The sequence below is a fragment of the Lampris incognitus genome, chromosome 4 (genome assembly GCF_029633865.1).
Source record: "Lampris incognitus isolate fLamInc1 chromosome 4, fLamInc1.hap2, whole genome shotgun sequence".
NCBI lineage: Eukaryota > Metazoa > Chordata > Actinopteri > Lampriformes > Lampridae > Lampris > Lampris incognitus.
Window position 1 is genome coordinate 9,619,839 of NC_079214.1, and position 22,625 is coordinate 9,642,463.

The 22,625-nt window shown below is 45.6% G+C and overlaps 1 protein-coding gene across 1 annotated transcript; it reads right to left on the bottom strand.

Moving 5' to 3' along the window:
• Nucleotides 1–1,857: 1,857 nt before the first annotated feature.
• Nucleotides 1,858–21,796, bottom strand: gas2b (growth arrest-specific 2b). Its single transcript, XM_056278813.1, has 7 exons — nucleotides 21,574–21,796; nucleotides 19,251–19,360; nucleotides 16,471–16,612; nucleotides 14,931–14,994; nucleotides 14,136–14,661; nucleotides 13,873–13,980; nucleotides 1,858–2,067 (listed from the first exon to the last, which is right to left on the bottom strand). The coding sequence occupies exons 1-7, from the start codon at nucleotides 21,794–21,796 to the stop codon at nucleotides 1,858–1,860; spliced, it is 1,383 nt and encodes a 460-aa protein (XP_056134788.1).
• Between the last annotated feature and the right edge of the window lie 829 nt (nucleotides 21,797–22,625).

Below are 22,625 nucleotides of genomic sequence, written 5' to 3' on the forward strand. Positions count from 1 at the left end.
TAAGATCAACAATCAATTGGGTGGCACGATGGCGCAGTGGTTAGCACTGTTGCCTCACAGCAAGAAGGTCCTGGGTTCAAACCCCGGGGTCATCCAACCTTGGGGGTCATCCCAGGTCGTCCTCTGTGCCGAGTTTGCATTTCTCCCTGTGTCTACGGTGGGTTTTTCTCTGGGTGCTCCGGTTTCCCCCACCATCAAAAAGACATGCATGCTGGGTTAATACTCCTGTCTGTGCCCCTGACCGAGGCATAGCAAGACGAACTGGAGTTAATGGGTTAAATGCAGAGCGTAATTTCCCCGCGGGGATCAATAAAGTATCTCAAAAAATCAAAATAAAAAAAAATCACACACCCTACCATGTAAAGTCACCCCAATTTGGAACAACCCAGACTCTGTAATCAACAAGCGCACCTTCTCTTTCAATGCATGGAAAATCAAAGGAATCACTCGCTTAGAACACCTGTTTGAGAGCAATACCATATTAACACTCCATGAATTAATCCAGATGTTTGATTTCACTCAATAATATTTTTTACAATATCCACAACTCAAGAATGAACTCAGGAAAAAAATTTGAGATCACATAATAATTTGCAACCACCATCATTTGTAAGACCTATTTACACTATCAACAGCCATGAAACCACTGTCAGAATTATACAGACTTATCAAACAAAGACTCCACCATAGCCGTCCCCACCACAGACTGGGAAAAAGATTTATCAATTATTAGTGATGCAACCCTCTGGAAACAAATTTGCAGTAACATCTTGATGACCAGCAACCCCAGATTACAGCTCATTCAATATAGGACCATACACAGAACACACCTAACTCAACACAGGATGCACTTAATGGGATTCACAGACACCGACATATGTCCCCAATGCACTTTCAACAACACAGACAGCTTCTTTCACTCAGCATGGCTTTGCACACCAACCCAAAACTTCTGGAATAATGTAATAACTACCATCTCCCAAGTCTTGGGTCATAGCATTCCATGTTCCCTCTCCCCTCTGCCTCTTAGGACCATCAGTCACCTACACAAATACCACAATTTATCACCTTGACCACTGCAAAAAAGAGACAATATTGCTCAACTGGAAATACAGACACAAAACAACAACATCACAATTTATTAACAGAACATCTCTCATTGGAACAAATCGTTGCATCTAACTTAAACCAAACAGCTAAATTTCATGTGACCTGGGCCGCTGTCCCTGAATCTGCCAGTGAACTAGGACTTCAACTCCCAATTTTTTTTCCCATATATACATAATAATGCATATGCATGTTGTACATCGGTAGCTGTTTAGAATATTTATAAACCTATGGAGTCTGTCTGTACGTCTGTCTGTCTGTATGTCATTTTATCCTGACTAACACTGCGTAGGGGCAGGGGGCAGGGGGGAGAACGGGAGTTTGGTTTTGGTTTTGTAGGGAGCTACAGTACCACTCAGTATGTCATATGAGGCTTCGGTGTCAAAAAAGGCAAAACTCCTGGGCCAGGAACGCAGTCGATATCACACAAGTACGCTCAACATCTTCCACAACCTCCTAAGATGACGCACTGACACGTGTACGGTACCCTAGACCCCCGTCCTACATGAAGGTATAGTGTAGCTGTATCTCCACAAACTCAATTCTAACCGCATAATTAACCCTGCAGTTTCCTTTATCCCAAGAGGACGTCCCGCCCCCTGAGCAATAGCGCCCCTTCACAAAATTCTGGGAAATGACAACACAATCTCAATCTGTATACGGAGACATTTCATGGAAGTGTTTGCACTGATTGGGTGGATGTTTGAGGAGGAACAAAAGACGGGGTTGTTTGAACGTCCTCTACTACTACTACTTCTTGCCACGGTAATGGGCACCAACCACCATGTAGCTGTCGGGGGAGATCTCCTTCGCGTTGGCCGTCTTGGCCCTCGTCCGGCAGAGCCTGGCCTCCAGGCGGCCCAGTGGTCCTCCTCTGCAGGGGTCGTGCTTTTGCAGGTAGCCTACGAAGGTCTCCCAGCCGCCGCCGACGCGCACCATCACGTGATGGTCATTCAGCATCTGCGGAGAGGAGGTGCGAGTCAGTGGACTTGGATGGAGTGTCAGTGGGGCCCCCCTTGCCGGGGGACGAGGACAACGTCCTCAGATTAGTTCAGCACCGACTCATTTCCCAGGAGTTATGATGACTTATGAAGAGAGAATGGTTTTAACACCCCCCCCCCCGCCATGACTTAATTTATCCTTTTTTTGTGTGTGTGTGTGTGTGTGTGTGTGTGTGAGATGCCCCTTGTCCCCAACGCCTCCACTGAGGACCCTTCCCACCCCGACCTAAAATCTAATATTCACAAGCTCCTCATGTCTGCATGGCAATGACTATGAAAAGCAAATGATCTCTAGGCTGGCTTTGTCCAAATCTCATTAAACCAAATGAAAGAACATCTCTTGACACCAGCTGAGCACACGCGGACGACTAATCCACGCGGTACGCACACACACACACACACACACACACACACACGTGCACACGGAAGCATGCATACAAATGTGCACGCACACATGCACACATGCACAAATCAGCCAATAGTCATTTTCTTAGGAAAGGTGCGACGAGCAGCATGTCTGGCTGCAGATCAGACCAATCCGAATCGAGTCCTCGACAGCATCCCGCTCACACGCTTTCCTCTCACCCGGCATTTTGCTGCTGAAAAACCCCACCGCTGCCATGGCAACTACTGCCACACTATGAAGCTGGGGAGAAAAAATGAAAGGGGGTGAAAATGAGATGAATTCCTATTTCTATGCAGCCCCGCTACTCCCAGCAGACATTAACATTCCCAGGAGGCTTTCCATCGCCATCCATTGTCCTGTCAGCGCTGGTCAGCCCCCCCCCCCCCTTTCCTGGCCGCCCATAAACCCTTCATTATGGAGCCATTAACAATCTGATAATACAAGCGGCTCTATCCTTCCTCCATCTGGTGAACCCCTCTTGCCCCCCACCTTGTATACTAGTGGGGAGAAGGAGCGACACGCACACACACACACACACACACACACACACACACACACACACACACACACACACACACACAGTAATACAGAGCGGAGCCTCTTAGACATGATTTGCCTCAGCTGTCATCCTGCAGATTAAAATGTTGTGGCTGACAGGGGGTCAAGACTGACATCCTAAATGAACACAGCGGCAGTGAGGGAGGAAGGTCAAGAGGCGAGAACACACACCCCAGTTTTCCTTCCAGTCCACAGACAGAAACGGTATCGACGGCTCCATTTGAACCTCCCTCCTTATTCTTTCATCGTCACCTTCATCATTTGGTGGTCACCTGATACAGAGAGCCTGATCATACATAGTCATCCTCATCTGAACGTCAGACCATGATGGATATTTGATATCAGTACATCCTTGCAAGATGTTATACTTGATCATTAAATAAACACACTGCTGTATAGATATCCATCCATCCATCCATCCATCCACCCATCCATTATCCAAACTGCTTATCCTGCTCTCAGGGTCGCGGGGACGCTGGAGCCTATCTCAGCAGTCATTGGGCGGCAGGTGGAGAGACACCCTGGACAGGCCGCCAGGCCATCACACAGCCCCCCCCCCCCCCCACATTCATACCTAGGGACAGTGTAGTATGGCCGATTCACCTGACCCGGAGGAAACCCACACAGACACGGGGAGAACATGCAAACTCCACACAGAGGACGACCCGGGACGACCCCCCGGGGCTCGAACCCAGGACCACTGCGCCACCGTGCCACGCTGTGTAGAAGTGTTAAATAAAAAGATATCTGGTTATGTATATGAGAAGAAAAAAAAACCGTTTAATTTGGTTTAGGTAAAAATGTTGGATTTCCTTATATATGAGATTTTACTCCTCGGTGTTGTGATGAAACTGTAAGACCAGAAAGTGTTACTACGCTGACAGACTGAAACACAGTTAAATAGTTGTCTTTTTCTATGGGGGAAATTCAAATCCTACCATAAATCTAAAATGTGTTCTTGAAAATCACATCACGTGTTTTGTCCATGTGAGAAAAATCTACTTGAGGCGATGCAAACTTACTCGTGAAATTCAACATGCAAATACGTTTGCATACTAGCGTGTCCCCCCCCCCCCCCTCAGCTTTGATGCTGGTGGACGTGCAGAAAGAACGGCGCTCGTACTGCATGTTGTTTGGATCAGACTAAGACAAACTGCCCGTCGACCATTTTCTCTCGTTGCCTCCGTGTGACTTCAGTCTTAATAGTACATTCAGAACCAGCTTCACGAGTTTACCGACACCAGAACTGTCTGGTTTTTTTTTCTTCAACAGGGAGCGCATTGAATAAATATGATGCTGTCACTGACACCGTCCTGATAAACCTCTTTTCTACACATAGACAATGACAGAGAGAGCCCTTCAACACTCACAAAGCACTCTCAACATTTATGTGTCAACATATTCCAACATATAAATCCTTTGTGCAGGAGAAACGGCTCTATTTTTACAAAACCCTGCTCCTCCTTTACAGCCCATCCCCCTCCCCCCCATAAGACACAAGTGTGCCGTGCCCTTAGCCTATAAGCTGCTAGTTGAATTCCCCTGAGCCCTGCCTGGCAGCTCCATTGATTCTCCCTCACTGCTGAAAGATTCATGACGATGCTGCTGGGTGACGTGTCGTTCATAAAGTCACCAGTAGGAGGCGGGCTTTAGCCGTTTTCACCAGTAATGAGTAAATATTGATTTTAATAAATCACTACTAGGGTACTCGGAAGCTCTTGAAACACACTTGTTAACAGTAAGCAGACAGCTCAAAAATATCAATGATCTTAATAATTATGAATCTCATTACTACGGATCGCTAAATCTATACTGGCTTCTTCCTTTTTTTAAAAAAAAAATATTAATTTAAAGCTGCTATGAGAAGTTTGGGATTTTTGATGACCGTGTGGACAAAAGCATGTGTGCTGTAAATCGTTTCGTCAGATTTTGTGGGGAATGTGCCTGACAGACATTATTACTCATTATTAATCATTAGAGGCAATGTCTAATCTCGCCGATGGGCTCAATTGCTTTTGTCATTTAAAACCATCAAAATTCCCCTGAGACTGACAATCAGGGGAAAACTTGCAAAAGCTTTTACCTTTTAGCAGACTAGACTGTCCAGACCCAACATATTTGCCCTAACATTAACCATTTAGGACTTTGCGCCTAAACTGAATCTTCAGTGTCCACACCTCACTGGAGACATGCCATATAACAGCCTGCTTCAAGACCTTCACCATCATCCCCATCCCCCCCCCCCAAAAAAAACAAACAATGACCACAGGACTCAATGACGACTGACCCGTCACCCTGACCTCTGTGGTAATGAAATCTTTTGAGCATCTTCTACTGTCCCACCTTAAAACCATCAGCGACCCACTCCTGAACCACCTGCAGTTCACCTACAGAGCCAACAGGTCTGTGGACGATGCAGTAAACATGGCGCTCCACTTCACCCTCCAGCACCTGGACTCTACAGGGACCTACACCGGGCTCTTGTTTGTGGATTTCAGCTCTGCCTTCAACACCATCATCCCGGATCTGCTGCAAGACAAGTTTTCCCAGTTGCATGTGCCTGACTCCACCTGTAGGTGGATCACCAACTTCCTGTCTGACACGAAGCAGCACGTGAAGCCGGGGAAACAGCTGCCTCCTGGACCATCAGCACCGGTTCCCCTCGAGGCTGTGTCCTTTCCCCTCTACTCTTCTCCCTGTATACAAACAGCTGCACCTCCAGTCTCCAGTCAGTCAAGCTCCTGAAGTTTGCTGATGACACCAACCTCATTGGGGATGAGTTCACCTACAAGTTGGAGATCGACTATCTGGTGTCCTGGTGCAGCCAAAACAACTTGGAGCTCAACGTTCCAAAGACAGTTGAAATGGCTGCGAACTTCAGAAAGCACCCAGCCCCACCTGCCCCATCACCTTGTGTGGCTCCTCAGTCGACACTGTGGAATCCTCCCACTTCCTGGGCACCATCATCACCTCAAGTGGAAGCTGAACATCAGCTCCCTCACCAAGAAGGCGCAGGAGAGGATGTATTTCCTGCATCAGCTGAAGAAGTTCAACCTGCCAAAGCCAATGATGGTGCACTTTAACACCACCATCACTGAGTCCATCCTCACCTCCTCCATCACTATGTGGTACGCTGCTGCCACTGCCAAGGACAAGGGCAGACTGCAGCATATTATTCGCTCTGCTGAGAGGGCGATTGGCTGCAACCTACTGTCCCTCCATGACCTGTATGCATCCAGGACACTGAGGTGAGCAGAAAAGATCATGGCTGATTCTTCCCATCCAGGCCGTGGTCTCTTCAAAACACTCCCCTCTAGCAAGAGCCAAAGGTCTATAAAAACCAGAATCTCGTGCCACAAGAACAGCTTATTCCCTATAGCAGTAGGCCTTTCCAACAAGCCCCCAGACACCCACAGATATCGACACTACCCCGCACCCTATCCCACCCCCTTTGACCCTGTATCTTCACACCATAACATTACATACACCCACAAACATGCACACACACTCATATGCACAAACACAGTGTACTCTTTACATGGACACTTTGCATGAAGCCCACACTACCATGTAAATCTGTGGTTCTCAACCTTTTCAAATTGCAACCCCCAAATATAATCAGATTGGTATTGGAGGCTGCATCTACAGACCTGGACAAACTTACTGACACTGCGACATCTTTTATCAGCTTTGGTGGGGACATGTGTGTGCCCACCAAAACCTTCCGCACCTTTAATAACAATAAGCCCTGGTTCACAGCAAAACTCGGGCAGCTTTGTCAGGCCAATGAGGAAGCCTACAGGAGAGGAGATAGGCTCTTGTACAACCAAACCAGAAACACACTGACAAAGGAGAGCAAATTAGCAAAAAGGGGCTAGACTGAGAAGACGAAAAACAGCTAACCATCCTGTGACTGTGCGGAGAGGCCTGCAGGACATCACCAACTACAGGAGACCATCCCCACCCACTGCAGAGAACCATCGACTGGCTGACAACCTGAGCGTGTTTTACTGCATGTTTGATAAGCCCACTCTCAAACTTCTCACCCTCTCTGCCCGCATCACACAACCAACTACACCCCCTGCCAGCCCCTAATCTCTCCCCACTGACCCCCCACCTGTACTCAGGATCTGTGAAGACGATGTGAGTCGGCTCTTCCAGAGACAGAAGACCGGGAAGGCACCAGGCCCAGATGGCACGTCTCCCTCCTGCCTGAAAGTCTGTGCTGACCAGCTGGCCCCCCATCTTCGCACTGATCTTCAACAGATCCCTGGAGCTGTGGGAAGTCCCATCCTGCTTCAAAAGCTCCACTATCATCCCGATCCCCAAGAAACTCTGTATTTCAGGATTAAACGACTACAGGCCCATCACCCTGATGTCTGTGGTCATGAAATCATTTGAGAGACTGGTGTTGGCCCACCTGAAGGACATCACAGGCCCCCTGCTGGACCCGTTGCAGTTGGACTACTGGGTAAACGTATCAGTGGATATTGCAGTCAGCATGGGACTGCACTAAATCTTCCAACACCTCGACTCCTCAGGGACATATGCAAGGGTCTTGTTTATGGACATCAGCTCAGCGTTCAACACCATCGTCCCAGACATCCTCCGTTCCAAACTCACCCAGCTCACTGCACCACCCGTCAGTGGATCAGAGGCAGCAGGTGAGGCTGGGGAAAATCACATCTAGCACCCAGACAATCAGCACTGGCACCCCCAGTTGATCAGCTGGCCCTCTGTGCGGTCATAACAACCTGGAGCTGACCATGATCAAGACTGTGGCGATTACGCTGGACTTAAGGAGAAGGCCCCCAACACTGCCCCCTGCACCCCCCCCCCACACACACACCCACACACCATACTCAACAGCACAGTGTCTACGGTGAAAACCTACAGATTTCTGGGATCTACAATCTCCCAGGACCTAAAATGGGCACCCAACACAGACACAATCACCAAAAAGGCCCAGCAGAGGATTTATTTTCTCCCATCAGCTCAGGAAGTTCAGCCTGCCTCAGGAACTGCTGATTCAGTTCTACACTGCAATAATCCAGTCTGTTCTCTGTACATCCATCACTGTCCGGTATGGATCGGCCACCAAACAGGACAGGAACAGACTATAACAGATAGTCAGGACTACAGAATAAAATCACTGGTGCAGATCTGCCCTCCAATCAGGACTTGTACATTTCCAGAATCAGGAAATGGGCAGGCAACATCACTGCAGACCCATCACACCCTGGTCATAACTTGTTCTAACTCCTCCCCTCTGGTAGGCACTACAGAGGGTATGCCTAAACCACAAAACACAAGAACAGTTTTTTCCCCGCAGGCTTTCACTCTGATGAACACTTAAAATTATCATAATAATGATGTATATACTGTATAGTGTATGTATACATGCATATTCTGTCATGTCCAACTACCTCATGTATAGAAGTAACCTGCTTACATATGCACTCCAGCATCTTTGCACTCTGCACCTTTGCATTATTGCCTTCCTCTTTCACCTGTATGTAGTCGCTCCTTGTATACATTCCTGAAGATGGTTGTGTTTCTTTTCTATGTAAGTACACTGAGAGCCACTGAACCGGAGTCAAATTCCCTGTATGGGTAAACAACCATGGCCAAATAAAGAGGATTCTGATTCTGATTCAGGTTCTGAAATATCAGGTCTAAATTCCAATGTTTTTTTTTAATGCTGATGTGAACTTTTTTAAAAAATTATAACACATATTATTAATATTTTAAGCCACTGGCTCATGTTAACAAGTGTGTTGTGCTATATGAGTCATCCATATTTACAGCCGCTCATCATAAAACGACCACCATTTCAAATCCTGTTTCCGTCCAAGTGAGTAAAGATGGAGAATGTAGTTATGAAACAGAGAGACAAGGAAGACCAGGATATAGCATCGTGCAGACGAGGGTAAAGTATGACTGGATGCATCACAGTTGTATGTTATTGCACACTAAGTGCATGAGAGACTCTAGGACACTGGTACTATGGAGGAGCAGCTTTCATTTTCACTAATAAAGAGGTACCATTTTCTTTTCAAAGGTTTGGTGAAGATTTTTTTCCGTTCCCATTTTTATTTCACACATTATCATCACATCTCCTTTGTCATAAAATCACCAATTTATGAGGCGCTGGTAGCCATGTATGATCTTCTGCTACTCTACAGACGTTCATCAGCAAAACCTTACTGCAAACTGGCTGGGAAAAAATGAAAAGCTGTAGCCGGTGCTGAAACAATGCCCCCCCCCCCCGTCTTATGGGTTCATTTTCGACTTCTTTATGTAAATAGCAAGAAAATAGTGGTAGCATGATATTGTAAGTTGTTGAATTAGCTTCCTCCCCGCTGAGACAGTCAGACAGTGTCTCTTCTACAGAGCCGGAGGACATCCTAATTGGGCGCACGGAGGAATAAAAAAAGGAAAAAAAAGCCTCTCTCTCTTTCAACAGCAAAGAATGGCATAGACCCTCCAGGGTTAGCATGATTGAAAAATCTCCAAAGCGAATAAGGGGGAAGGCAAGGGGGGGGGGAGTGCCTAGCCGCTCACTAACAAGCTATCTGATTAAATCCATCCACTAATGACTTCGTCTGTATAATCAATACACGCAGCTCCTTAAAAAAGATCTCCACACATTGAATGGCAGCCCTGCCTGGAGTAAACACACACATATCAGGGGTTATATCATGGTACTGTGAGAGGTTTATGATGCATTTCAGTGGCGCATCTGTGGCGGGGCCGGGTGATGAATGAAAGGAGCGAGGGCCAAGGGATTGTAGAGCTCAATTGGCACAGCTAGAAGGCTCGTGTCTGTCCCGGAGGGAAGCAGAAATGTAGGTGGTAGCCGGCAAATTTTAATTATTGCGGAGACAGACGGCACACAGAGCCGCGATGGAAACGTCACCTTCGCGAGGCCGAATTCGCAAGCGTGGAAAGTTCCCCAGAACTGACAAAGTAATGTTAAATGTTGTCAACAGGATTAGATGAAAATCAAGATTTCTTTAGGCAAGCCCATACTCTGAGCTCAAACGGGTATTCCTGGAGAGATGAGCCAAAAATATACTTCAAGTCCTGATCACGATGCCCTGCCAAATGTTGAGAAACAATAGTAAGAGAACAGAAGACAACAGAGGTCTGTTAAACTCTCACGGCCAAGACTTTATTCCCTTGTTTCTCACCCCAAATTCTCTCTCCAGGTCAAATCAGATCATGCTGAACATGGCCATTAACCAGCAACACCCTTTGGCAAAGTCATTTTTATTTCACGGTTTCGTTTGGTGTGGCGGGAGGACATGTTCTCCTGTGTTAAAGACTCTCAGACGCTGTTCACACCTGGCATTAAAATGTGTCTTGAGGGATCTGATCACAAGTGGACAGTTCTAAATACGTCAGTTCACACCTGGCATTAGAATGTGTCTTGAGGGATCTGATCACAAGTGGACAGTTCTAAATACGTAGGTTAACACCTGGCATTAGAATGTGTCTTGAGGGATCTGATCACAAGTGGACAGTTCTAAATACGTCAGTTCACACCTGGCATTAGAATGTGTCTTGAGGGATCTGATCACAAGCGGACAGTTCTAAATACGTCAGTTCACACCTGGCATTAGAATGTGTCTTGAGGGATCTGATCACAAGTGGACAGTTCTAAATACGTCAGTTCACACCTGGCATTAGAATGTGTCTTGAGGGATCTGATCACAAGTGGACAGTTCTAAATACGTCAGTTCACACCTGGCATTAGAATGTGTCTTGAGGGATCTGATCACAAGTGGACAGTTCTAAATACGTCAGTTCACACCTGGCATTAGAATGCGTCTCCACGTGCGACTCGAGCGACCGCTTGTGGTCGGATCTCACTTCCCCGCTCCATATGCAAATAAACACATACACCATTTCCGTTTGGAAAGACCAAATGCGCTGTTGCTTTGAACTGGCGGGAGGCAGCAATGCCCTCCCCGTGCCTAGTCTGCCGGAAATTAAAAGAAAAAGTTTGCAAAGACCTTGGCGCGTGGGCAAAATAAAAACAATACCGACTGGGTCTATTCTTTGGCGTGTTCCGGGCAAATCAAATCTCCCAAGATGTGGCGTCTGGGTAGCGTAGCGGTCTATTCCGTTGCCTACCAACACGAGGGATCGCCAGTTCGAATCCCCATGTTACCTCCGGCTTGGTCAGGCGTCCCTACAGACACAATTGGCCATGTCTGCGGGTGGGAAGCTGGATGTAGGTATGTGTCCTGGTCGCTCTGCACTAGCACCTCCTCTGGTCGGTCGTGGAGCCTGTTCGGAGGGGAGGGGGAACTGAGGGAATAGTGTGATCCTCCCATGTGCCATGTCCTCCTGGTGAAACTCCTCACTGTCAGGTGAAAAGAAGCGGCCGGCGACTCCACATGTATCGGAGGAGACAGGTGGTAGTCTGCTGCCCTCCCGGATCAGCAGAGGGGTTGGAGCAGCGACCGGGACAGCTCAGAAGAGTGGGGTAATTGGCCAAGTACAATTGGGGAGAAAAAAGGGGAAAATCCAAAAATAGACAGATAGATAGACAAATCAATAAATGAATAAATAATTAAATCTCCAGAGATGTTTGACACACTCGTAATATAGCTCTATGGGCTTTTTGAAATTTTTGGATGTCATGGACAAAGTACAAAGTTTTTTCGCACTTTAATATGACGCCGTAGGTGCACGGATGAGTACATACTTCCACTTACGCAGAGGACGTCAGTTGAGTAGGTGGTCCTTCAATGTGGCCCAAGACACATTTGCGTACACTAAAAGAATGTGGCCATATGCGGCCCAGGCCACCTCCGAATGTGGTCTGAGCAATCGGATCTCAAAGCGTCCTCAATGCGTCCTGCCGGTGCATTCACACCGGTACTTAGAGCTGTCCACTTGTGATCGGATCACCCAAGACGCATGTTAATGCCAGGTGTAAACGGGGCCTCAGAGAACCAGGTGTTCCATGACCCGAAGGCAGCCATTATTCCTAAATGGGTGGTAAAAATATGTTGTCTATGAGTGGCGCACGAGAAAATAGAAATGTAGGTGTAACTCAGCCTGTCAGCAAATTAACTGACGGTATACTTACCATCGATCACCGGTGTTGGTAAAGAGTGTCAGGTCAATGGCGCTTTCAATAAGATTAACAAAGCGTTAAATAGGTATCAGCTGGTGAGCAATTAGCCACCAAAAAAGTGATACAATACTAACTGTGTGTGACTCCGCCACATGGAGAGGATGCCCATCATAGAGTCCCCAAGCCTGTCAGTTTTCTTCTTTTTTGTTTCCAGAACATTTTACACTGAAAGTTCTGGTTCAAAACCAAATATTATTTCAACCCATGATTTTTGATGGGAAAAATATGTGTTCCCATTCAGCAATGAATTTGAAGTCAGTGGGCCTTATTTATATATATATATATATATATATATATATACATATATATATATATATCAGTAGAAAATACACAATAGTATAATGTCAAATTTGAAATTATTCAGTGTACATCAGCTCCTTATTGAGCGATTTTTAGTAAAGGGACTCAACAATGTGTATCTAAACTTAATATAAACCACGTTACTTACCACTTTAGGGTAAAAGGAGAGTCTGTCTTGGTTTTATATATTTTCTTTTAGTTTCAATAGATGGAGTAGAGGGTGAGTGAAAAGGATCACAGACAAAAAAAAAAACAACAACATATAAAGTCCCTCAGCCTGTTATCAGATCCCTGGAGGGGTTCATGCATGGACTCCCGAGGGGGCTGCCATTTGAACTGTCCTGCTCAGTTTTGCCTTGACGGAGTCATTCTTAACCACACATATTTTTTTTTCTTTGCCCTCAAAAGGTTTGAACCCTTTGCACAGGGTAGATGCTCTGAATGTAATAACAGCTGGCTTCGTCTAAGCTGGACCATTGGTTGCCAGGCAACCTTGTCTCCCAGAGGGCCATTCCAGAAGAAAGCCTCGATACAGATCCACACCAGTGGTGTGCGTGGAGGAAAGCTGAAATGCACCGACCTTTTTCATCAAAAACTACTGCAAAGCAGACATTTTAACGACAGCAGCTGCTGACGATGCTGTTGATTTATAAGGGCTGCTGGCTTTCATTTCTAAAACCTATTAATTGTTAAACTGTACCCCTACAGCATCTATATCAATTCTTGTTATAGTGGCAGCAGAGGATTTTGTTAGCATTTTTATGAGTTTGTCTGTAAATTGTGATAAATTAATGAGTAATAGGACACTTTTAAGTTTTTACAACACATTTGTAATAGCAGACAGCTTAAAAATGTTAAGAACCATCTCACTAATCAGTTTGGAATGTTGTACCTAATGCCTTCTTCCTTTGTTATCTATGCTCAACTCTTCTTAAAAGCACTCACCTGACTGTCAAAACACTGGTTCTGTCCTGAGCCACCGAGGACTTTGTGCCTAACCTGAACCTCCAGGTTCAGAAATGTCAGGTCTAAATTCTAATTTGTATAATTTTTGTTTTAATTTTCTTGTGTTTTTCTTGTGGTACTATTGTTAACAATTATTTGAAAATTATAAGTCACTATTAATAGTTTTAGGCCATCTGCTCATGTTAACAAGTGTGTTATAAGAGCTAACGCATTAATTTAATCACTATTTACAGCTAGTCATTAAAAAGCATGACCCATATCAGAGTCCAAATAAAACCATCCACAGGAATGCTGTTTACTGTATGTAAACAGTGTGTACATAACATTTGGCAGTGTGTGTGCGTGTGTGGTTGTATTTGCAGTTGCAGAAATGCAATACATACCCGGATATACAGCACCTTCTCTCCCACACGGTAGCGTCCTTTGGGCTGCTTCTCAACCAAAAACCTGGTGGGACAGCTGCAGGGTGGATCCTCAATCATGCTCCTCACCTGGAAAAGGTCAAACACATAGAGGTGCTAATAATATCCAGGGGGGAAAATGTCCATCCATTTGTCTTAATCTAAATGCTCATTCACATGAATGTCAACCTCAAACCTTTAAAAATCTAAAGGATTTTTTCCCCCACCTGAGACAAAGTACTCACAATATCATCCAAGAGGTTGTCTGTGACTGCACTCTTCCGGCCTGCAGACTTGGCAGGGTGACAGACAGGGACTACGGATGAGGGGGAAGATGGAGGTGGAGTAGACTGTGTAGTCGGTGATGGCTCGGGGGCCGGAGCTGAAGCAGGGACGTCAGCATCGGCGGTCAGGTGCAGGAGCGGCGTCTGGGTTGAGGCTGTGGTTGTACTTATGCCAGAGAGCGAACAGAAGGTTTGCGTAGAAGACGAGCACATCGTCATTGGGGTAGTCGGGGCACTCGTGGCGGGGGTGACCTCCGAGGCGTTGGCAGGGGTGGGAGAATCTGAGGGGCACGGTGGCGTCAGAGTACGGGGCACCGGTGAAGGAGGAGGAGAAGGTACCAAGGACAGAGATGATCCCGATGATGCGCACAGCAATGGAGGCAAAAAGAAAGAGAAGGGCAGAAGGGGTGACGGGGAAAGGGAACCCGCCTCCTCTCTCTCGATCTCTCTCTCCAGCTTCACGAGTCCCGGGGGCTCGATTCCATATCTGAGAGAAGGGAGAACAAAGGAAGGCGCCAGAGAGACCATTATCAACACTACTCACTTCACTTCAGCTCAGCCTATTGTCATTATACCGGGAGCCAAGGAACATGTACGATGAAAAGTAGACTTGAGAATTCCCAATGGGAACTCTCAAGTCAAATGGCAGGGGGAAAAGCGATAGCATATTTTAGGAACAAGTATGAAAAGGGGCGAGCACAAAAGAATAATGAAAATTAAAATGTGTACTGTTTTTGTTTTGTTTTTTTTCATTACCTGGCTACAATCCTCCCCAACGCCATCAGGCAGAGACACACCTCCCGAGGCTGCTTGTGGAGGACTACACACACCGTACATGCAAACAAACAGAAACGGAGGTGTAACAATGAGAAGAAAAGCTCCCTTATGTGAAAGGGAAGATGCTTCCAGAGATAAACAAGCCTGCGTCTGTAAGAAAGGGAAACAAGAGTTGCAGCTTGAATGGAGCTGGAATTCGTCATGAGGGACGTTTCTGTTGCTATCTTTGAAGCCGAGCTGGAATTCCCGACACACGGCCGAGGACATGTGGGCATGAAAGCTTCTTGGCCACATCAGTGTTTTCTACTACAAAGATAACTGTCCCAGGCATCTGGCATCCTGAAGTTATCAATGAAGAACAGCTTTTCTCTGGAAACCTTTGGGACCACATTTGGTGAATAACACTAAAAACTTTGAGCGTTAGTCATTCGGTAATTGGTTACCGAAGGAGACAGATGAGCCAGACAAACGGAAAGGAGTCAAGAGACGCCATATTGGGAGAGAGCTGGCGGTGTGGAGGTGGGAGGCACGTAGAGCAATCGTCTACATCTAATTCCAGTACGATTAAATGACATCCGGGTGTTTGCGTCTTGTTTTAAATGTGTGTGTGAGCCTGGAAACAGCTGCTTCCACGTGAAAAGATGGGCCTTCCTCGTCCCAGTACAGTCGGTCGATGCATCTCGCTACTCAATTAGCCAAGTGAAGAAGTTTAGTCTGCCTGTGGGGGGTCTATTGGGTTTTGGAGATTAACCCACACATTATCGTTCTCATTCCTGACCCGCCATGCCTTAACATGCCCAAGTGAGAAGTTCATGGAAAACTGCACATTCAGAATCCCCAAAACCAGGTAAATATGATAACCGAAAGGAGCCTTGCAGAGAACCACACATCCAGGACGGATATCATCCCATTTCATCACTTTGAACAGGGAGTTTTGTCTTAATCTGTATATCCAAATGTATCTCCTAAATCCTCATCTTTCTTTCATTCTCTCTTTCTTTCAGTTGCTTTGTTGTTTTTTGTTTTTTTTGTCTCCCCTTTGCTTATCGTTGAGGTGCTGCAGGTTTGGTGGGTCACAACTTGGGAGACGTGAAAGCCAGAGAGGTCAGCGTAGGTCAGCGTGAGTGACAGGGGTGCAGAGGGATGTGGATGGTATGGGATATGACGTGAGAGAGATGGAGGGAGGAAGATAAGGACACATTGAAACAAGGCCACAAAACAGTGGTGCATCAAGAGAGAAAATAAGGGAAGTAGGGGTAAGAGTGCTTAATTGCTAGCATCTACTAAACTGTGTCTGCAGGCAGTTCTGTAGTAGTTTGTGCAGCTGTTATTTTAACAACAAATTCCAACATCCCAATTCAAGGGATTAAACAAGCAGTACACAAACTATCCAGATGTCTCGGTGGACGGTGTTCCTTAACAACACAACAGAATCCATCTTGTGTTCTACCACAGGTAATCAGGTGACATGCAGTTTGGATGTGGAAACGTGTTAATCCAAGTTACGGCCTGAGCTCACCCAAGCCTTCTGACTCGAACAGATAGATGTCATCAACCCCGATATTTCGACACCAGTGCAGGAAATTGGCGGCGTTGTCCCGGGCGAAAAATGACCCAGAGGCAGCGTCAGCTCGCCAGTGGATCACTCTGCGAATGAAGGGCTTACATTCAACAAACGTGTGCACACACACACACACACACACACACACACACACACACACACACACACACACACACACACAGCTGTGAGCAATGCCACACAGAATGCACAGATTTGGTAAGTATACAGTATTAAACATTGTCTAATAGCACTTCATCCGAATTTTAAATGGACTACACAGATTTGGTAAGTATGAGGTATTACCCTCGTCTATTAACACTTCATCACAAATGTACACTAATTTATATTGACTTGCTTAATAGCACAGTGGCTGATGGTGCAGAGGTGTTAACATGTTACAGGTGATAAAATGGGTCAGCGGGGAAAACTCAACATTTAAGCCTGAACCAATTGGCAACCGCCAGGGTCGGAAGTTGAAGTCAAAGTTGCAGTTCTGATCAGGGCCACTAGGTGGCTGGCTCCAAAAAAATCCAGTGAGAGAATTCCCAACTTTTACTACAAAGTCAACCACTTTTTTTACACGTGGTTTGGGTCTCAATCGCTAATTTCAAATCTGCCGCACGGTGTGAGGGTGGGTATGTTGAAAATTATTGTTCTGTTAAGAGGATGTTAAGGATTAAACATGTGGCACGTCGAGGCGTGTCTGCCGTGATTGACAAGTCCGTCAACTCGTCTGCGACCAAGGTCCCCCCCCCACCCGAGCTCCACCCATTATCCAAATGTGGATTTTCGGGCTCTAATAACTGACAAGATGGCAGCAAACATGAGGCTTTTAGACTTCAAAATGCACCTTCAGTCCCCGTGTTACCTCCGGCTTGGTCGGGCGTACCTACAGATACAACTGGCCGTGTCTGCGGGTGGGAAGCCGGATGTGGGTATGTGTCCTGGTCGCTGCGCTAGCGCCTCCTCTGGTCGGTCGAGGCGCCTGTTCAGGGGGAACTTTCGCCCCCTTGGCGGAGCTCCTCACTGTCAGGTGCAAAGAAGCGGCTGGCGACTCCACATGTATCGGAGGAGGCATGTGGTAGTCTGCAGCCCTCCCCGGGTCGGCAGAGGGCAGTGAAGAAGAGTGGGGTAAGTCATACCAGTTTCCGGTTTATCGCCGTATGCTAGTGTAAACTACTAATAAGACACGTTAGCCCCTAGCTAACGGGGTCTGACCCTTTAGCCGAGCGGTTAGTGATGTCGCCTTGTGGTGCAGTACACCTCGTATCGAATCCCGCACCGAGCAAGAAAATAACCGGTCACATTGGTGGGAGCGGTGGGATCCGGAAGTGTGCAGATCCTCGGAAGTCTCTTCGGAGCGCGGGAATAACAAAGCGCGAGGGCGCGCTTCCGGGGAGAAGGTGACGACTGTAAACTACTAATAAGACACGTTAGTCCCTAGCTAATGGGTCTGACCCTTTAGCCCAGTGTTTCTCAACCGGGGGTCCGCGAACCCCTAGTGGTCCGTGGTGTAATTGCAAGGGGTCAGTGAAAATAAAATATCTTTAAAAAAAAAGATCCTGTGACATTTATAGAAATAGGATTATTTTACTCAAATGTGACTGAGACCTTTATCTACCTAAACTATAAAGGGTAACGGGACTTTTTTCTCTAATTACATGTTTCACAAGTGTAATTTATTGTATTTTAATAAGAGATCTCGCTCCCGTTTGCATTGTTAAAAGTTACTGCATTAAAATTCTGTTGTTACATATATCTGAAAGTTACTGAATACATATTCTGTTTTGTTACATATATCTGAAAGTTACTGAATACATATTCTGTTTTGTTACATATATCTGAAAGTTACTGCATAAGAATTCTGTTTTGTTAACTATATCTAAATTACAACTGAAAGCTCCTTATTTTTGCCCCAAAGAGTGAATAAATGCTATAATGAAATTTAAAGTGCAGTTTCTACTGTTTCTATCAAATTGCAACCCCCCTCCCCCAAGATCAGGTGGAGGGGTCCTCAGGGTAGATCAAAAATACGCAGGGGGGTCCAGGACCCCAAAAAGGTTGAGAACCACTGCTTTAGCCGAGCGGTTACTGATGTCGCCTTGTGGCGCCGTACACCCCATATCGAATCCCGCACCGGGCAAGAAAATAACCGGTTACACCATCGTCAATGGCTGTACTGTTCGCGATGCCTACAAGATTTACCACGGGTAAATGTCAACGACGTGTCCAGAATTACAAGGGTGAGTAATTAAGCCTATATGCTAGCCTAGGTTATAGCCTAGCTTGATGTCTGTCAACTTGTTGTTTTTCTTCGTAGAGTTTGTAATTACTCACCCTTGTAATGAATTGTGGCTCTAACTTGCCATGTACAACTTGAAACCTTTCGCGGGTGGTTGGGGGTGAAAGTGCGTCGGAAATTCGGTACACGTCGTCGTCGACATTCATCCGTGGTAAATCTCGGAAGCATCGCGAACAATACAGCCATTGACGACGGCGTTCGGCAATAAACCGGAAACTGGTGTGACTTCCGCGATCTAAACCGGAAGTCAGCGGACTACAGTTATGCACAGAGCCTATGGGGGGGGGGGGCAACAAAAAATGCACCGTCAGAAACAAATGCTTTGCTGTGTGTGTTTGTGTCTGCGTGTGGACTGTCTTCCACACACATGCGTGTGTGTGTGTGTGTGTGTGTGTGTGTGTGTGTGTGTGTGTGTGTGTGTGTGTTGTTGTAGCACCTTGCCGTTGCTGGCATGGATCATCTTCTCCTGGAGCTGCTGTGCCAGCTGACAGAGGAGAACGCCGTTATCCAACCTCTCCATCAGATCATCTGCTGTCAGGCCCGCATCTGGAGAAGACAGGTGCTCACACACACACGCACACACACACACACACACACACACACACACACACACACACACACACACACACACACACACACAAACAAGCACCGACTGAATAAACTGGGAATTTGAGTCGGTACACTATTTTTTTGATAACCACGTTGATTGATGGCCTAAATATGAAAATAGCAAACCAGGCTTTGTAAAAGAGGATTTTTCTGCAGTAGCGACAGCATCTACAGTTACAGTGTTTAAGTTTAGGGTCAAGGTTCGGTCGTGGTTCCTCTATGGCGTCACTCCCAAGAACCGTTTTCAGTCCTAGTTGGCACCTTTATTTTTCTGTTGTGTTGTGGCAAGTGAGGCTAATCTAATCACGTGGTTTCTGACAGAATGTATGTGGAGACTCCAAACCTGGCAACCCAAAAAAGTCTGCGTCAATGTGTCATATCATCTTCAAAGAATTTATAATGCATAAACAAATGAGTTGTTAACCAAGTAATTAACAATCACGTGGTTTCTGAGAGAATGTATGCGGAGACTTCCAACCTGGAAACCTAGTCTTTGTGTCAATGTTTTATATCATCTTCATAGAATTTATAATGCATAAATAAATGAGTTAATAACCATTAGTAAAGTATCCAAAGGAGTTGAATCAAGTGCAACTGGACTTGGTATATATCCGTGAAGACGTTTCGCCTCTCATCCAAGAGGCTTCATCAGTTCGTGCCTTTCTGACTAGACCAAGCTAGTCTGACTGGCTGGTGATGAGACTCAGATATTTATCCTCTTTGGAGTCGTTATCAGAAGTATTGATGTCCATGGCTCTTTGTGTTCCGATGTTTAGCAACGCCCGTCGTTATCAGAGGTATTGATATGTGTGGCTCTTTTGTGTACCGATGTTTAGAACACAAAGCCTCTTGGATGAGAGGCGAAACGTCTTCATGGATATATACCAAGTCCAGTTGCACTTGATTCAATTGCTTTGGATAACCATGACCTGGATGAATGAGAACATTCACAGACATTACTAAAGTAATGAATAATCACATGGTTTCCGAGAGAATATCTGTTGAGATGCCAAACCTAGCAACCAAAAGGTCCTTATGTCAGTGTTTTATATCATCTTCATAGCATTTATAATGCATAAATAAATGTTATTAACCATTAGTAAAGTCATTAGTAATCACATGGTTTCCGAGAGAACCTCTGTGGAGACTCCCAACCTCACAACCCAAAAAGTCTTTGTGTCAGTGTTTTATATCATCTTCATACAATTTATAATGCACAAATAAATGAGTTATTAACCATAAGTAAAGTAATTAGTAACCACCTAAGCCTAAAGTATGCATTACTGTAAAGTGCTACTGGAAAAAAAATACTTTCAGCTATGCAGCATGACTAATTCTTATCTCTCCAAAGTGCCATTAACTTAAAAACACTGTATTGGCTTTGCAGACGCCGCCTCTCTTCTCTGTCTTACAAGTTGCTTTTGTGTGTCTTTGTTGCATGTAGGAGCCCCTGTCAGTCAAGGAGCTTGTCTGCTCGTCTCCCAGACTCAAACAGGTTGTGACGTGAAAAACCTTTATGTTTTCCCCCACAGTGCAGAAAAAAGGGAGGAAGAAAGGGAAGAAACTGCCCCCCCCACCCTCCTTTTGGAATCCCAACATGTTTCATTACGTGAAAAGGCATTTCAAGGAGGTGGAATAATGAATAGTCTAATCCGTTTGTGTGTTTAATTCGACTCGTAGAGCATTCTGGACGAGGCCTCGTTCTAAGCTCTTAAGTCCTTTTGATCTGCAGTCGAGTGTATGATTATGATGACTGACATCCTGAAACGTCAAGGTATTGTCCCAAATACGTTTCACCTCAGTTCCGATCTCAGAAAACGAACATAAGTGGAAGGAGGCCGGAAATTAAGTTTTTGTCGTATCCTGCGTCTAATATCTGCAGAAAGACCCTTGGCAAGTTTCATAGGCGACTAATCTATTGTGTAGCTACACAGGATGGGTCCTCTGTGACATATTTTGGGCATCGCCCTGCATATTTTTCATCCCTCATATTTAAACTTCTTTTAAATGAACCTTTGTAATTAAAGTTATTTTAAACTGGCACCCGTTTACTGCAATAGGTATATTATAGATATTCACATAGTGCAGATGGGGTAATAACAAACACACACATTTCATTGTATGACACTAGTAAAGAGGATCTGTCTCACCCATAATGGTGTTGAGCCATAATGCCAGGTCTTCCTTCATGGGCAGCAGGCTGGCATCATGGCGGCAGGGCAGCCACTGGCTGTACTCCTGAGGACTGGTCAGGCCAGGGCTGTGGTGTTTGTACTTCTGGTTAAGGTGGCAGGTCATCCCCAACCCGGTCAAGTGTGTGGGACTCAGAGGACCGTCCAGGACGGCGTTCATTTCCCCCACCTCGCTGCTCATCCTTATCTGTTTTTCTTCTCCGATGGGAAAGAAACCCTGGTGCACAACATAATGAATACATATTTTTGATCAAACACCTTTTTAAAAAAAAAATCATGTCCTTGTTGTTAAAGTTCCTCTGTTGAACTCTGTTTTGCAGGTGATTTCTACCTGCCTGCGTGATCCGTACTGTGGCGTACCGTTGTGGCACCACTTCGCAGCAAAGCAAGCTTAATAAAGTTTTGTAAGTGGTTTCTAATTGATTTAATAAGGGTCGATAAATCATTTGTTAAGATGTGATGAATCCGTAATAAGATGCTATAAAGCATTTAAGGTGATTAATGGAGTTTTCCTTTTAAACAACTCCGTTTTGATGACATTCAAAGTTTCTCACCAACGTGTGCATCCTCGAGGCCTAACAAATATGTTGACTTTGTTTCCTTCCTCATAAAACATTTGCAAAGCCATCACAGTTGATAAACCCATGGCTAAGGTTAGCTCGTAATTAAGTTTAGGCAGTGGTTAAGTTTAGGATTAAGGTAGGGTAGTGGTTAGCAAAGCTAATAGTAGCTAGTATTACTGGTTAGCAAAGCTAGTAGTTAGCTAGTATTACTGGTTAGCAAAGCTAATGGTAGCTAGTGTTACTGGTTACCAAAGCTAGTAGTAGCTAGCCTAGTAGTAGTGGTTAGCAAAGCTAGCATACAACAGTTTGACTAGCTTCATCTAGTCATGTGGCATAGAACAGAATGTCTACAGAGACTCCCAGTCTGGCAGCACACAAAAGCCTTTTTACCAATGTTTCATAACATCTAGTTACCGACTTATCATTCATTAATGAAAGCGTTGCCAG